The sequence below is a fragment of the Agelaius phoeniceus genome, chromosome 9, assembly GCF_051311805.1.
Source record: "Agelaius phoeniceus isolate bAgePho1 chromosome 9, bAgePho1.hap1, whole genome shotgun sequence".
In the NCBI taxonomy this organism is placed as follows: Eukaryota; Metazoa; Chordata; class Aves; order Passeriformes; family Icteridae; genus Agelaius; species Agelaius phoeniceus.
In genome coordinates, this window is record NC_135273.1 from 30,050,612 (window position 1) to 30,066,741 (window position 16,130).

Below are 16,130 nucleotides of genomic sequence, written 5' to 3' on the forward strand. Positions count from 1 at the left end.
AATTGAAGAGAAAGATTTAAAAGACAGTAGCAATAAATAGTTTTTAAGCATTATGAAAATCCATCCCAGAAGCACAGACTGACTCTTAAGGCACCTTCCAGTGACTGATGTCAGAAAAGTTCATGCAGTACAAGCACCCTGCCAAGAAATGGTGGATGTCAGAAAGCAATGCTGACTTTTTTTCCTTTATTTCTTCAGCTGACATTTGGCAGGTAGTGGAAGCACCCCTGAATGTGGGCTACAAGCTGCCTTCCTGCTTTTTAATGTGATGCTGGTAAGACCCTCTCAGGGAATAATCTGATTATTCAAAACCTAGTGCTGGTATATATATCTTGGGTTAAAATGTTAAATATTCAGCAGCAGCAATTTTGGCAGGTCTTTTGGGGGGTTATGTTGTTGTTTGGTTTTTTGGTTTTGGGGTTTTTTTTAAGTTCTGAGGCATTGTGCGTTTCCCCCACTAGTATGGGAAAAAAATGGTGGAATATGAGGGGAAATCTAATACATATTGTAAAATCAATAGCCTTCCAAAATGATTTTCCTCCTTTCTGTAGTTGCATTCAGGAACAGAATGGGAGCCTGTCTTATGTCTGCCTGCCTTTGCCAAAGTTCAGCAACAGATTGCTCTGTTTGCATTAGGAAAAGAATTATGAAAGCAGCTGGAGCAGAGACTACAAGCAATTCAAAATGTAGGATTTCACTGCTGTCTGCTAATGTACAGTGGCTACGTGCATGGGGAAGCTAAGAAATTATTTAGAACGTTCATTTTTTCCAGGCTCTAACAGTTGCAAGGTAAGCAGCACTTTGACCCTCACTAGTTTTTCCTGTGTACAACACTCACTATGTTGTGTGGCACTCTCTGCTTCCTCAGAGAACTTCACCACCCCAGCTAATCTTTGTACTAATTTTAGTAAAAATGAGCTAAGAAAACTGAGGGAAAGTCATCCTACCTTACTGCCTTAAACAATAGAATTTCTTTCTATGGCTGAGCAGAAAGACTTTTTTTTTTAAAGCCCCAAAGCAAATCTAAAACCCTGTATAAAGTTAGTGTGATTGTAAACAAATGTAATGCTAGCAAAAATGCAGGCATAACCATGTGTGCTAGTCTTGAAGGAACTGGACCAACAGCCACTCACTGTGCTTCTGTCAAACCCCTTTTTGGCAGGTTTAATTAATGATGGTTCATGTCTCTATTCTTGCTAACTTGAAGGGAGTTTCTTGTGCTGTTCACAGGATGTGGAGCTTTTAGGTGTCACTCTCCAAGCCCCTGGGTGAAAAGAGCATTTCTAGTAGTTCAAATTGATCAGTCAATTGGCAGGGCAATCTCCTGGCCTTTGGAGAAGGCTACTGAGCAAAACAAACCTTTGGTGGAGGCCTGCAATTATCTAGTCTAGATTAAATCTTGATGTGAAACAATGCTTCTCTTAAATCAAGGCCATGAAAGAAGGGAAGCTGCTCCCTTGTTCAAACCACGATGGAGCACCTGCCAGGCTGTTCTGCTTCTCTCTGGGCTGTCTCTTGCAGCTCCCCTTTGAGTGCCAGTTTGCTGGAGAGATGTGGCTGAATCCCCCAGTGTCCTGCCTGGACCAACCTCCTCTCTTGGCAGCCCCTTCTCTCCTTGGCAGCATTTTTGTTGGCAAGCTACAGTTAATTTTGAAGAATATTTAACAAGCTCCCTTTGTGCAAATAAAGTAGGTAGCTGCATTCTTTTAAAAGTTATATTCTTCACATGTCACTATATCAGACTTGCTAAAATACGAACATGCAGCCACTGAGCAGCTAAAGTACCAGTTTGTAAAAGCAATCTTTTCTCTTGTTCTGCCCTGCAAGGGCTGCTTCTGTAGAGTTTATTTCCTTTATTTTGTTGATGGAGATTCAACTTAATGGAACTTTAATATTCTCAGTTCTGTTGTGCTTTTGCAGGGAGTGTTCTCAAAAAACTCCAGAGTGGTTCTTATGTTCTGCTTCAGGAACTGTACAAGCTGTCTGTGTGCCTTGCCCTGTTGGGAAATAGGATTTTTAATCCACTCTCAGTTAATTTTCTTCTCTTTGATGATTTGTGGTTGTGCTACCTCTGTTTAGATTTTAGATGAGGTAGAAAATATAATTTATAAAGAAACCTATAATTTATTTGTAACTTTTATAAGAAATGCATGTGCACAATAAGATACTGAAATAGCACTGAGTACAATGAGTAGCCCATAAGGAGTTCTGAGCATTTCTATGAACCAAGACATTTTGCTGTAATCCCTTTCTGGTTCTCTTCAAGAATTGAACATGGGTCTGGTGAGGAAAGGCACCAGGGATCACTTATGGTTCAGAAAGCACAGCATTAACTCTCTAAGTACTGCAGTAGTGAATGTGCATTGTACTTCTTAGTGAAGAAATTTTAATACCTGCTCATTGAAATAACTCTGCTGGTTTAGTGGTAAAATAGCTCTGCTTTTCACAAGTCCTTGTTTTAATAGCCCAAGATAAGCTGCCTTGCCAAAGCTTGGGAATTGGGGTGCAGCTAATGTTGCTTACCACATGGAACAATTTTAATTTATTACAAGGAAATTTCTAGGAGGAAACATGTTAGAATCTGTTATGGAGGAAAGAAGATCACTACTGTTGGCTTACCTATCAAACTTTGAATAAAACTTTAATGGGATATAAAACAAGAAGTAGGAAATGATAAGAGAATAATTTTGATAGTTTTTATTATTGGGGGAAAGGCATACTTTTAATAAGGGTTTTTTTTTAATAGTGGTACCTAACTGAATAAGAAGTCTACAGATTAAGCCTTGCATCATCCCTGTTTTTTGCTGGAATGCTCATTGGAAATATCACATTTGGCCCTTTGTCAGATAAACTGGGCAGGAAACCAGTGTATATCTCAGGTAAGATTGTTAAAAGGTTTTTAAGTATTCTACATGGAAAACACCTCTTTCTTGCCTGCCTCTGGGCCACCCTACTCAAACACTGCTCATGTCAATGACCTGTATGAGCATTTCACTGGGAGGGGAGCAGCACTGAAACTGGTTAGTGTCAGTGTGCTGAGCAGCACAGAGGCCAGGGACTATTAGTGGGAGGTGAAAAAAACTGCTTTTGCCATGGCTATCTCTATTGGAGCACAGCATTCCACACATTGCCTAACTATATTGTTCAAATAAAAAATGTTGTGCTTTTTTTTGAGGGGGCAGGGGAGGCCACTTTACCTAAGCATCTTCAGGAGTGGGTTACTCCTGTCCTGGTGTTTTGTTTTCCAGCTGCATTTGCAAGCAAAGGGTCTTGTTAAATGAGAACACTATTTCAAGGAAATGCCAGGAGTCTTCTTCCTCCTCCTCCTTTCTTTCTAAGTGGTTCACATGCATCATAATGATAAGAAAAAAGATGCAGTAATTAAGTTACTTTTTCTTGTCATAGTTGGAGTGAGTGGCAAAAATGAGGATGACGTTTTTCTTTATGGGTTTGTGAACCAAACAAAATTCAAATTACATTGTGCTGGATGAAGGGGTGTTAAATGAAGCAGAAAGTCAGGATCACCCAAAAGACAAGCTTGTGTTTCTGAATGCTGTTACAGCTGTGGTGGCCAGCTGTGTGCCAGCTGCCCAAGAAAACTTGGTTACAAATCTGCTTGGGGAAGGGAAAGAAGGCCTGCCAGGGGCTGTGAGCTGGAGCATCTGCCAGTAGCACTGCCTCTTGCCAAGGCAGGGCTTCAGCACTCCAGAAATTCTGGAAGTCATCCTGGAGGGATTTTAGAGTTTCTTTCCATGAGATGCATGCAAAGGGAAATAAGTGGGAGCACTTGGAATTACCTTTTCAGCATGTTCTGCTGCGTATCTGCTTGCTTTTGAGGTTCCTTGTGCCTGTTCCTGGTGCTGGGTGCTCCTGTTTTGAATTCCTACACTGGCACTATCATAATAATGATGATAAACTCCTTCAGTATGTAAGGATTTAAGTGCCAGCTTTGTCTGGGCTGTGTTCTTAGAGAATGTTCTTTTAAAAGTAAAAGTTACACACCTCTTATGTTCCTGATGAGTAGTTAAAGCTGCAAAAGAAATAAAAGAATTAGTGTTGTAGGTTTCCTGCACATGAATACAAGGAATGTCTGGCATATACAGCACAGATTGAACAAAGCTCTTCTGGTTTAGTTTTTTAGATAGATCTGCTCTTGAAAGAAGTTCTGTTAAAGACTACACTAAAAAACCCACCTCTCTTCCTGTAGTCAGAGAATACAAAGCCTGAGGGCATCATAAAGAAGTTGTGCATTATCTATTTTCCTCTATGGTGTTGTGTTTCTGATGAAGTAGAATTACTTCCCCAAATACTAAAAATACTGAGATCCTTTGAAGTAATGGAAGTTAGGTTGTGGGATGTATATCTCTGTTAAGAGTGCCAGAGAAAATAAATGTTCAGTTCAAAATATTCCATTCCTTATTTTATGGCTCATATAAAAGCTGCAGCAGGGGGGAATAGTTGACAAATATTCACCTCTGGGGAATGGGAGTGTGATAAAAAGGCAGTGAATGAAGCCACTCAAGCCCTGTGCTTGTGAGCACGGTGTTCCAGGCTGCAGGAGGAGCGTGGCTGCCACACCCTTGCTAGCCCAGCTCATGTGAGCAGTCAGAAGGAGCAAGTTCAACAAGAGCTGCTTGTGCTGCTCCCTGTTCCTCTTCCAGCCCTCTGTGGAAACAATTGCACTCACCTCTAGGATCCAGGATGCAGAGAACACAGTGGTAGATGCAGCAGAGAAGGGAAGCAGGGAGTTTGTGAGATGTACATGTGGCAAGGGGAAGGTGCAGCCCAACTTGGCTTTTCTGGTACAGTTTGACAGGGCAGCTGCTCTGCATTTTCAGCCCAGCCATGAGAGTTAAAAATCAGCCACTTCATGTATGTTAGAAGGAAAGTGAGTATTCCAAATATGCTGTGTGCAATTTAAATGGTGCTGGAAGAAATGGCTGCCTTAGGAATGTCTTCTGTCCTGACATTTTTCCTTTGTGAGATATAGCTGCTTGGACTGTGGACCATGTTGAAGTTGTGTGAAAGTGATTGCACTGGAAAATGGGTTTTACAGGGTTAGAGGGAAGGTCAGCAAATATATTCTTTCCTGGCACACCACTCTGTCTGAACTGCAGATGGAATTGCTACACTCCAATGATGGACTCTGCCACCTTGAGAATGTGAAGATGCTGTATGTATTTTTGAGCAGTATGGATCACTAGTGTGATTTGTCTGGTTTACAGACTGCCAAGGGGCTGTGAAGGCCAGAAATGGCTTTTTGCCCTGGAACTTTTTCTTTGGGAGTAGTGGCTGGACATGAGCTGCTGTGAGAGTTAGAGTGCCAGAGGGAAAGCACGTATCTCCAGGGTGTTTGATGGAGTTCAGTGGGTTTGTGTTACGTGTTGAGCACAGAAAGGGTTCTCAAAGGAAGAGACCATGCTGGAATTGCCTTTTCTTCTGCAGCCTATAAAGTGCAAAGCCACAATGAAACAATTCCTCTTCCTTTCCTGCAGATCACATTCTGTCTCCAGGAACTCTCTCCTGAACTGCCCCCACTGGAGCAGGGCTGGGCCAGGAAGCGCTTGGCTTTGTCTGGGCACTGTCAGCACCCATCAGAACCACCCATCAGATGCACTAGGAAGCATCCTAGCAGGATTCCTCATCACTTCATTTATCATCCCTACAAAAACCCCTCCAACAACCATCCCACTCTCCATTAAAATCACTGCCCTGGTTGTGGCAGCCCTAGGCATCGCTTTAGCCCTGGAAATCTCAAAAATAGCCCAAACACTCATCCGCACAAAACAAACCCCCCTCTCAAACTTCTCCACATCTCTAGGGTACTTTAACCCCTTAATCCACCGCCTTGGCATAACTCCCTTCCTCAACGGAGGACAAAAGCACGGTGGCGCTGTCGAGCCGCAAAGGAAGGACACGCACCGAGCCCTGCTCCGCACCACCCGCGGGCAGAGCCAAGCTGGAAACGTCCCTGCTCTCAAATCAGCTGTGTCAGGACAAAAAGATTCCACCAATCCTCCCCTTCCATGAGCACACCCTTCTTTGCACCACACTCAAAGAGCAGCACAAACTCCTCTGCCCTAACAAAGCTTTTCTCTCTTACAGAGTCTGGCCACAACCTTGAAAACATCTGGCAAAAACAGAGCTCGCTGAGAAAGCTCTTGCTGTCTACAACTTCAATTGCACCCATCGATTTACCAGGTCCACCCTGCTATCAGCACTTTCCTTTTCAGCTCTAGGTACCAGCCTGAGCCTTCAGTCTCCCAGAGTCAGAATGGCACCAGGGACTGCTCACACACTGAAGGTCCCAAGACAAAAAGCTCAGCAGAAGCACCTGGGTCTGATGGCACACTTCTCATCCAGCAGGGACCAGGACTTGGCCAGATAAAATATCCTACAAGCAATCCTATTCATGTCAGTTGTGCAAATTTCTTGGAATGATACATTTCTTGCAGATGACTACACAAGGTTAGGTGAAAGTTTCTAAAGCAGCCAGTTTGGTGTGAAACAGCTGGCAGAAGTGTCTCAGTCATCTGTTTTTAGGTAAGTAATACTGCTGGTGTCAGTCACATAATGCCCAGGTTTCATCTTGTAAGTCAGCTCTGGCTGAGGCCTGAGCATCAGCACATCTGAGTCACTTGGTTTGTTCAGCCTGGAAAACTGGAGATTGAAGGGGAGACCTCATTGAGGGGCAGGTACTGATCTCTTCACTCTCATGACCAGTAACAGGGCCCAGGGGACTGGCCTGAGCTGTGTCAGGCAGGATTAGGTCAGGTTCCAGAAGGTTCTTACCCCAAAGGCTGGTCAGGCACTGCACAAGCTCCCAGGGCAGTGGTCACAGTACCAAGCCTGTCAGTATTCAGGAAGTGTTTGGACAAGTCAGGCCCAGGGGGGTCTGTCCTGGGGTGTCCTCTAGAGGGCCACAAGATGGACTTGATGATCCTGCTGGGTCCTTCAACTCAGGATATTCTGTGATTCTATGTGCACTGAATGATTATCTCCAGCTGGTTTGCACTGGCACTCAGAGCTTGTCTATAATTGCTTCCAATTTATTTCTACAGTCAAGCCCAGGGCATTGACAGACTGATCAAACACAAAGGGTTTGAAGAAAATGTCCCTTTTTAGGTGACAGTGTCCAAGGCCAGGTTGGATGGGGCCCTGAGCAGCCTGATTTAGTGAGTGGCATCACTTGCTCTGGGAGGGATGTGGGAACCATGTGATCCTGAGGGTTCCTTCCAAGCCAAGCCTTTCTGGAATTCCATGATTACTTTATGGGTCGCTGAGAACAAATGGGATCCACCAAATACTGAAGAAGTTGGCCTGCATTCTAAAAAGAGATTCCTCAAAATACCAATGGGACTTGAACTAAGAAAGAGAAATGCCAAGAAAGAAGCCAACCACTTCTTCAAAATACCTCTATTTATTACACCAAAACTCAAAGTCCAAGCAGTTCACATACTTCTTTTCCTTCTAGGTCATCCTACATGTGACAAGACAAAAATGTATGTATCCAAACAAAACCACAAAATCAAATACAAATCAAAATCAATAAAGGTACGTCGATACAAAACTCACATGGTTTTTAAATGCAACAGAAGTGGCATACACAGATTAACAGGTACAAAAAGACTGATGCATAAAATAAAAGCTAGCATTTTATGTTTCTTGTGCCTGATGAAATGTAGAACATCTCACTAGCAATAACATGGAGGGAATACAACACAGCAGTGTTAACTCAGATTGCAGCTCTTATTTACAGAATTTAGATGGTAACATTGCAGAATATCCTTTCTTTCATAAAGAAAAAGTATTTTTTATTTTTCATTAAAAATACCTTATAAAAGCTGGATATTATCAACCGTTACTGGAGAGCACTGCTGCTGTCAGTGGGTATCAGAATTCACAGCTTGATTAATTAATTGCTATTCTACAGTTCAGGCTACACCTGCAGTGATTATTTCAGTCAGTTCTGAGAGACAGGAACTCCTCTCTTACCTGATCACCTTTCCAAAGGGCCCTTCATGGGCCTTCCCCATTTCAGTGCTAATGCTGACTGCAGCATTAACACAGCAGGACAGAAATAAGACAACCAAAGGGGATTTTCTATTCTTCAGATTTTTTTAATTTTGCCTTTTTCCCACTTGAGGAAGCTTTGGCTTTGGCTGTTGGAGTTTGCTTTGCAGTTTCAGCAGGTTTCTTTTTTAACCTTTGCCTTTTGGAACGCACCAGGTCTTCACGCCCCAGCTCAATCATTTTTGCTTCCCATGATTTCATTTCATTCTCATACCGAACCTTATCATCCTGAGCAAGCTGCAAGTATGGCTGAAAGAAAAGAAGGTACCAACAAGTTACACAAGGGGCTTTTTCTGGAAAACTGCCACACACAAAGGTGACTTAGAACAACACCTGTGAAATAAACAGCCTGGGCATTTGCTTTCTACCCCAGCTAATTGAAAAAAATAACAAAAAAACTCAAACTTGCAGAAAAATACAAAGCTTTAGCACTAAATTGCAGTTATGTCAGCAGCTGGCCATTCCCAAAGAGGAGATTTATTAAGTTCTGCTACTAACAGTTAAGGGTTTTTTATTTGAGCACTAGTTTGAGACAGCTAGACTAAGTGAGGCACAGGAATAGATACTGCTGTAGAATTATTTCAAATTATTTTTCTACAGTAAGAACATGAACCGAGGGTATGTCCTAAGTACACACTGAAAGCCACCTGGAAGAAGGGCATTCAGGAGGAAGGACAGCAGGGTACAAAATGCCTGAAAATGTCAGGTTTAGTTTAGATTTCAGTACAGCACCCCTCCACTTTTGATTTGTTCATTTACAGGTTCATAGTTCAATACACTCAGAAAACTGGCAGAAAATGATCCCCCAGACAACCAAAGTTAATAAAGTACCCTGCATATCACTTGTGGATTTCTGTTACTTTCCCTTCTAAGAAGTCTTTTCATGAGCAGCAAATTCTTATGCTGGTGTTCAAAGATATTATGGATGATTATAAAAAAATCAAATTGTTGCATATTATTCCACCTTCTTTTCTAGATGTTACTTAGCATCCACTTTAAGGCATACCCAACTTCCATCCTATCCTACTGACTCACATTTCAACAAAACTATGAATTAAACAGTCACTACTGGAATAAAAGTAATGACAATCTTTTTCAAGATGCATAAAGATCTTGGAGTATTCTTCTCAGTATCATAATTTGAGTGACTGAGTTCAAGATTTTGTATGAATATATCAATTTTGACTCAAGTTTTTAATTCTGATGAGATCAGAGCCTCATTCAAATCCTCTGACATACCTGCTTTTGGGACGCAGACATTTTTTGCCACGTATCAAACAGTTTCTTCAGCTTTGCCTAGGGAATACAGAACATACAATCCATGATTTATTTTAGGAGTAGACTGACTTCAGAGACCTACAGATGAATACTGCATGAGTGAAAGTCAAGCATAAACCAATACAAAAAAAGCACAAAAGCTTGCTTCCCCTTATTTAACCTTTTAATCTAAGTAAGTAATAAACTAGAGCTCAAATCAAGCTTCTGGGCATCATCTGAGCCACATTCAGATACAGGCCTCAGCTGAATGGAGAAACCTGCCTTGTACATGGAAAACTGAGCAACAAACTCTGTCCACCATCCTGACCTACTGGCTAAATGTGTAGGGTGAGGAGCACGTGAGGCACAGAGGGTGGGTCTGCAGCACCTCCAGTGCTAGAATCCAGCAGTGTAACTTAAACCACCCCAAAGCACAGTTCAGTGCAGAACTTGTGAGTTTGCTGAGGAACTCTTGTATTTCCATAACACCAGCTGAACTACAGGAGGTACAATAAACTGCCAGAGCAGGAGCACACCACCACAGCTCTTTGAACAACTCTATTTCTACATCAAAACAAAGGGAAGACAATTCTCTCCTTACAAAAGGAACAGATGAAAGTCTGTAACATTGAAGTGCAAAAAATAGCACAGATGTTTAAAGTCTGTATACCCACACATCACTTTTTTATACAGGCCATGCTAGCAGTACAGCCAGATGGCCACAGCTTAAAAAAATAACCTAAGCAATGCAGCATCCAGAAAGTGAACTACTGAACAGTATCTCTGAAAATGACAGAATCTAAACTAGATTTTTCTGAATACAATGGATATATTTTAGAAAAAGAATCTTTCCTGGCTTACCACAGGTGAATTTCCCTCACTTTCTTGAAAATTTTCTGACAGGAAGATGTTAAAGCCGCTACGAGCTCTTTTAGGTTTTCCAAGCAGATTCAATTCCTTTAAAAACAACAAGAGAAGTTATTCCATCTACCAAGCATGCATTTGTTCCAAAACTAAACTCAGTATTTATCTTTATATTTTATGCAAAAATCAAACACAAATTCTTTCTTTGGTGTTTTATTCTGTAAACTGGACTGTGTGTCAAGATGCTCTTAGTGCTTTTCAAACTAATGTTAAACTACAAAAAGGTAACAACTTGAGTTTTCACAAGGTGTTGAAAAAGCATTGATTCTTACTTCAGCTACGTGTTCCAGAAACCAGAGTGCTACTAAATTCAACTCTGTAAGGAAGTCATGATGACAGATTTTCTATTATTCTTCAGTAAGGCTTCAGTTTCTGGAGTGAAATACTGCCTGTGTGCAGAGAAGAGGGCACACACTTATCTGTGGGAGGTGGCAAGGTGGAAGAGAACTGTGTTTCTGCTATCAGAATGCTCTGGCCTACAGGGATGATGGCTAGAGAATGAAAGTACAGCAAGTTATAGATGTAATTACACTTCTGTTTTCTCCAGTCCTGACATTCCCACTGGAGCCTAGGTGCTGTAAGTTAACATTTGCTTAGGTATTAGATATGCCAACTGAATTCCTTGTGGTGCCATCCTCTAGAAAGCATCAGCAGAATCATTAAGATTCCAAACTCCTTTTAAGAAGGGTCTTTTAAAGCAAACTTGTTTTGCTTTTGCCAATTAGGGCAATGTCACAGTTTAATTCACAGAAATGAATGAGCAATTCATAACCCCTTTGACCTTTCCAGAGAAACCATAATACTGTACTGTTAAAGATGGTTCTGCCTCTAAGGATTTATACATAAACCAGCCAAAAAGGAATAGGGAAGATGGTGCCTATGAATATGCTAGTAAAGGACACAAACAGATGTCACAGCAGCAGCTACACAGTGGCAGAGCCCAAAAAAGCAAGGAAAAAAGGCTACTTCAAACAGCTGCTACCTTGTAGGGCCTAATGAGGTAACAGATACAAGGTCTTTGAGAAAAGCCATTTCTGGATGTCTTCCCACCTGAAGAAAGTGTTGCTGGTCCAAATGTCTTTTAGTGCCTATCCTTTCTCTGGCAGCTCTAGAAATAGGGAGAAAAAAGCATAGAGAAGCTACCTCTAAGCACAAAGATCCCTGCTAGTTCTGTGCTCTTCAAGCATAGCAAAGCCACTGAACTAGCTGCCAACACCAGTAATTATTTGAGTCCATGGCATTTTGGGGGTTTGTGTATGTTGTGTGTTTTTTTCTATTCTGAGTTGTTTTTGTATTTCTAAAACATGCTTCAACTCTGCTTTGTATACTAGACAAACATACTTAGGTTCCTTGAGAGAAAAGAAACCTGAACTTCAAAATACTTACTCTTTTTGCCCTGATTGATCTTCTCCTTGCCAGTTGTTTTCTCCTTTCCTCTTTCAGAGCTGCAGCCTGGGCTGGAGTCAGTTGTGCTTTGTAAGCAGCCAGCTGCTCCCCGTATCTTTTCCAGTCTGTCTTTCTTGCTTCCTCATAAACCTACAGCACAAACCACCACCAGCCTTAAACTTCAGCTAGATGCTTTCAGTCAGAAGCATTTGATCATTAGACAAAGGTAACACTCCTAACCTATGAATAGAAAAATTACAGGCTGAAAATCTTACACCAGAACATCATATTTTTATCTGTTTGATTCCCTGTTCTACATCTCAGAGGAGGGAAAGGTACACAAAAGGGATGTGAGAACACCTCAGGTCTACTAAATATTTCCTTTAGGAAATGGAATTTAGTTCCTGACTGCTAACTGCAGTCAAGGAAGAAAAATCATTACTTTGCTATAAATGGCATTTAAATCCATTGGCAAGTCCCAGAGTTGCTTTACGTTATCCCTTGAAACTGCCACTCAGAAAAACTTCACTACTTATGACTTAATTTGATGACTCTTAAAGAAATTTACATAAAGCAAATGAAGTTGGTCCTTTAATCAGAAATAACTGAGGTTTCACCTGCCTTCTACATGAGAGCAGAACAACTTTACAAAACCTGCATTGTACATGTCAGCAATATTGCCATTCAAAAAGGAGAAAGAATTGGTTTGCATCCCCACAGCCCCATGGAGCCAGAGCTGTGTCATTTCTCTGGCAACAGAGTAAAACTATTAAAGGCAAGGTCATGTACAAGTAGGAAAGTATCTTCCTGTATTGTGTTTGCATAGCCAGATTCTGGTGGCCAGGGGGTACAGGGATGGCTCCTGTGAGAAGCCTGATGGAGCCAAGGCCAGCCAGCTCCAAGTGGCACCTGCTATTGGCCATCAGGGACAGTGGTGGCACCTCAGGGTAACAGAGTTAGCAAGGTGAAAAAGAAAATGCACAACTTCAGCCAGAGAAAGGAGGCAGACCACGTCAGAAAAACATTTCTGCTGATCCTAAGGTCACGGAAGGAGAGGCAGGAGATGCTCCAGGCACCAGGGCTGAGGCTCCCCTGCAGCCTGGGTGCAGCCCATGGAGGAGACCCCGCTGGAGCAGGGGATGCCCAAAGGGGCTGTGACCCCGTGTGAAGCCTGTTCCTGAAGGACACCTGCTGGAGCAGCTCCTGAAGAACTGCAGCCCAGGGGAAAGACTCACACTGTGAGCAGTTCATGGAGGCTGTTCCCTGAGGAAGGGAGCCCAAGTTCTCCCCCTGGGCAGGAAGGAGCAGCTGAGCTCAGCCCAACACGTGATGGACTGACCTCAGCCCCATTCCCTGTGCTCCTGCACTGCTGTCAGGAGGAAGTAGAGAAATTGGGAGTGATGTGGAGCCTGGGAAGAGGGGAGAGCAGGGGGAAGGGTGTTTTAGAATATGAGGTTTTATTTCTCATTATCCTACTTGATTTGATTGGTAATAAACTGACTTCCCCAAGTGAAGTTTGTCCTGCCCTGACAGTAGCTGGTGAGGGACCTCTCCCTACTTCATTCAGACCCACAAACATTTTTCTCTATTTTCTCTCCCCTGCCCAGCTGAGGAGAGCAGCTGAGAGTGGCTTTGGTGGGCACCTGGCATTCAGCCAGGGTCACCCCACCACACCTCCCCTGAGTTATTCCAATCTCCCAATTCTCCCAACTGTTTTGATGTCTAAACCTTTGTACACATGTGCTTTTTCAAGCCCTTTAGAAACAAACCAACCGACCAAAAAACCCCACCAGACTAAATTAAAAAACCACAAGACACCAAACCAAATGAAACCCCACCACCTGGAGAGTTCAAAGTTCTCAAGGAAAGGATAGAACCTTACCTGTTTCTGTGATGCTGGTAACTCCTTCCACGCACCTGCCAATTTTTTAATCAGTTCCGTGTTGCTGGCCTCTGTAGGTTAAAAGAGATAGCCCAGAAATCAAGATCAACATTGTATCTTTAGTAAGCTCCTTCAACTTTTCCCAAGGAAAGCTGTCACAGGTATCATCTTCCTGTACAAATGCATTTTTATCTTTCATAAAACTAACTCATGGTGGCAGTTAAAGGGCACTGCAATATTTGGGGGATGGGGAAGAGCCACTGCTCACCTGGAACACAACATGCAGTAATAAACTGAAGCACCATTTCAAGGCAGCTACTGTTACTCTACAACAATTTCACATTTTTTGCCTTTTCAGCTGGATACTTTTCTGCACAATGCAGGATGGTCTGAATTTGGAGGGGAGAGCAGGGAAGAAATCAAAAGTAAAATTTCCAGTTCTAGATGAGACTGTGGAACTCTTGAACTGGTGAGCTAAACAGGGTATCAACTAGTTTTCCCCACTAAAATTTTCCTCAGGACTTGCCCAATATGACCATAGTTCTTTAAACATTTTAACCTTCAACAGTATTTCAAAACCAGCTTATCTTTCTATTCTGCAGCTCTCTGGCAAGAGTCACTGCATTGCCTGTAAGTGAAGTTTTTGATAGTAAATCAAACAGATTCACAGAAAACCATTTTCCCCTAAATACAATTACTTTTTCTCCCATATACAGTGATGCAATCCAGTACCTGCAATTTTTCAATTACTAAACCTCAGAATAAAATCACACACAGGGCTCATAATATCAGCAAAAAATGTACTTCAAATACAGAGTCCAGAAATAATTGAGAATCATAAATCATTGTTACCACATATTACCAAGGCGAGGTATTTCATCAAGCATTTTTAAAGTTACATACTATGTTCATTATTTTGACTTATGAAGCACGTGCAGGCAACGAGCATGACCGTGCTGGGTTCACCTGGGGAGTGGCACGGATAAATAGACGGGCGGGGTGTCTGAGATCACTTTAGCTCATTCCCAGAGCTCGGTTTTACACAGGCATTGCTGCTCGGGCTGCTCCGGCTCACCCGCTCCGGGGGGCAGCAGTAGCGGAGCCCCAGTAGCGGAGCCCCCACGGCCCCGCTCCGGGGGCGGCGGTGGTGGAGCCCCGGCTCCCACCAGCGCCAAGCACGGGCCCGCCTCCCCTCCAGCTCGTACCTGGGTTCTTTTCCCTGAAGGCCGACCGGTTGTCCATCACGAAACGAAAATAGGCGGTGAGGGGCCGCTTCGGGCGCTGATTCGAGCTGGTCCCCCGAGACAGGCAGCGCTCCGCCGCGCCACCGGCCCGGCACAGAACGGCAGCATCGAGGAGGGTCCCGGTGCCCCACTCTCGCAGCCCCGCTCCCGTCCCGCAGCGGAGGAGCCGCCGCCCGCCCGCGGCCGTGACCAGGCCTAGGCCCAGGCCCGCGGCCCGGCCCAGCAAGGCCGCTGCCGCCGCCATGCCGGCCCGCCGCGCATGCGCGCCAGCGCGCGGCACCCTGGGACAGCGGCCTGAGGGGCGGAGCCAGGGCGGATCCCACACGGTGACAGCGGCACTGGGTGACACCGGCACAAGGTCACCCCTCCACGAGGTGACAGCGGCACGAGGTGACATCGACATGAGGTGACCCCGCGGCCCCGAAGGTTGCGCACCGCGGGCGGGTTTGCTGTGGGCGCCCACAAGAGCAGGCACAGCAGAACGGTAATGGAGATCAGAGACCAACCGGGCACCAAGTACCTCGTTCTGTTAATGAGCTGTGCCCAAAACAAACCCCACCACGGCTTCGCTGGTTCCTTCGCTATGGCTGAAACAGCAGGAGCCTCTGCTCCGACCAGTTTTTCTTTTTTCCCCTTCTTTTCCCTATCGTAGTAAACAGCACAGAATAAAGTAAACTTTCCAGCCCTGGAAATAGAATTTGTATCAAAAGCATTAACCAAGGAGTGGAAGTGTTTCCCTCCACAGATTGAAGCCAGCCACTTCATAGCATGCCTGAAGTTTTAAATCATGTATTTATCATTTCATTCTGATAATTTCAAAAGTAGAAAGGCTGAACTGCTAGGATAGCATAAGAATCAAAGACTTAGCTTCACACCTCTAAACCAGCATGATCATAAGACAGGTTCATTTTTTAATATTTACATATGGTTAATATGTCCTACACATGGTGTTGGTTGGTTTTCAGTGCTCCTGCTGGTTTCCTACTGTGGTGGGAAGTCACTAATGCCTGGCACAAAGCAGAAACTACCAGGTAAAGTAGAAATGTTTTCAAACCATCCCTAACAAACTGATAAACCAAAAGAAACCAAGTCCAACTTCTCATTTCACACAGTTCTGTACAGATATTCCAAAAATTTAAGTAACTTCTAGCACAAAGAGATTGCTATTTTACCTAGAGAAAATAAAAACTGAACACATTCTGATGGTCAGTTTTCTACAATCATTTGAGCAAGAAGTATAAATGATATCTTTGCCTTCCTAGCTCCATTGCCCCAGTTCAAATATAATGAAGCACTCAGTAACAAAACCAAATCCATTTAGTCAGCTTGCAAAATGTAGTTAACAGGAATATTTTAAGATTATT

The 16,130-nt window shown here is 43.4% G+C and overlaps 1 protein-coding gene and 1 long non-coding RNA gene across 2 annotated transcripts; one reads left to right on the forward strand and one right to left on the reverse strand.

Annotated features, from left to right (window-relative positions):
* Positions 1-512: 512 nt before the first annotated feature.
* Positions 513-7,849, forward strand: LOC129123410 (uncharacterized). The gene is made up of 3 exons (XR_008534689.2): positions 513-789; positions 2,747-2,879; positions 6,106-7,849. It is a non-coding gene; the product is annotated as an uncharacterized LOC129123410 (long non-coding RNA).
* Positions 7,402-15,184, reverse strand: TFAM (transcription factor A, mitochondrial). The gene is made up of 6 exons (XM_054637745.2): positions 14,728-15,184; positions 13,523-13,593; positions 11,641-11,790; positions 10,192-10,287; positions 9,313-9,369; positions 7,402-8,322 (listed from the first exon to the last, which is right to left on the reverse strand). Exons 1-6 carry the CDS (start codon positions 15,167-15,169, stop codon positions 8,104-8,106), a joined length of 1,035 nt encoding a protein of 344 aa, XP_054493720.2. The 5' UTR covers positions 15,170-15,184; the 3' UTR covers positions 7,402-8,103.
* Between the last annotated feature and the right edge of the window lie 946 nt (positions 15,185-16,130).

What these genes read in the sequence shown, in the direction of transcription:
- TFAM (XM_054637745.2), bottom strand. Translation starts at nt 15,169, where the DNA reads ATGTCGATGTCACCTCGTGCCGCTGTCACCTCGTGGAGGGGTGACCTT. An exon ending in CTTCAGGGAAAAGAACCCAG is followed by an intron (nt 13,594 to 14,727) that starts GTACGAGCTGGA and finishes TTTAACCTACAG; the next exon opens with AGGCCAGCAACACGGAACTG. An exon ending in GATCAATCAGGGCAAAAAGA is followed by an intron (nt 10,288 to 11,640) that starts GTAAGTATTTTG and finishes TTGTTTTTAAAG; the next exon opens with GAATTGAATCTGCTTGGAAA.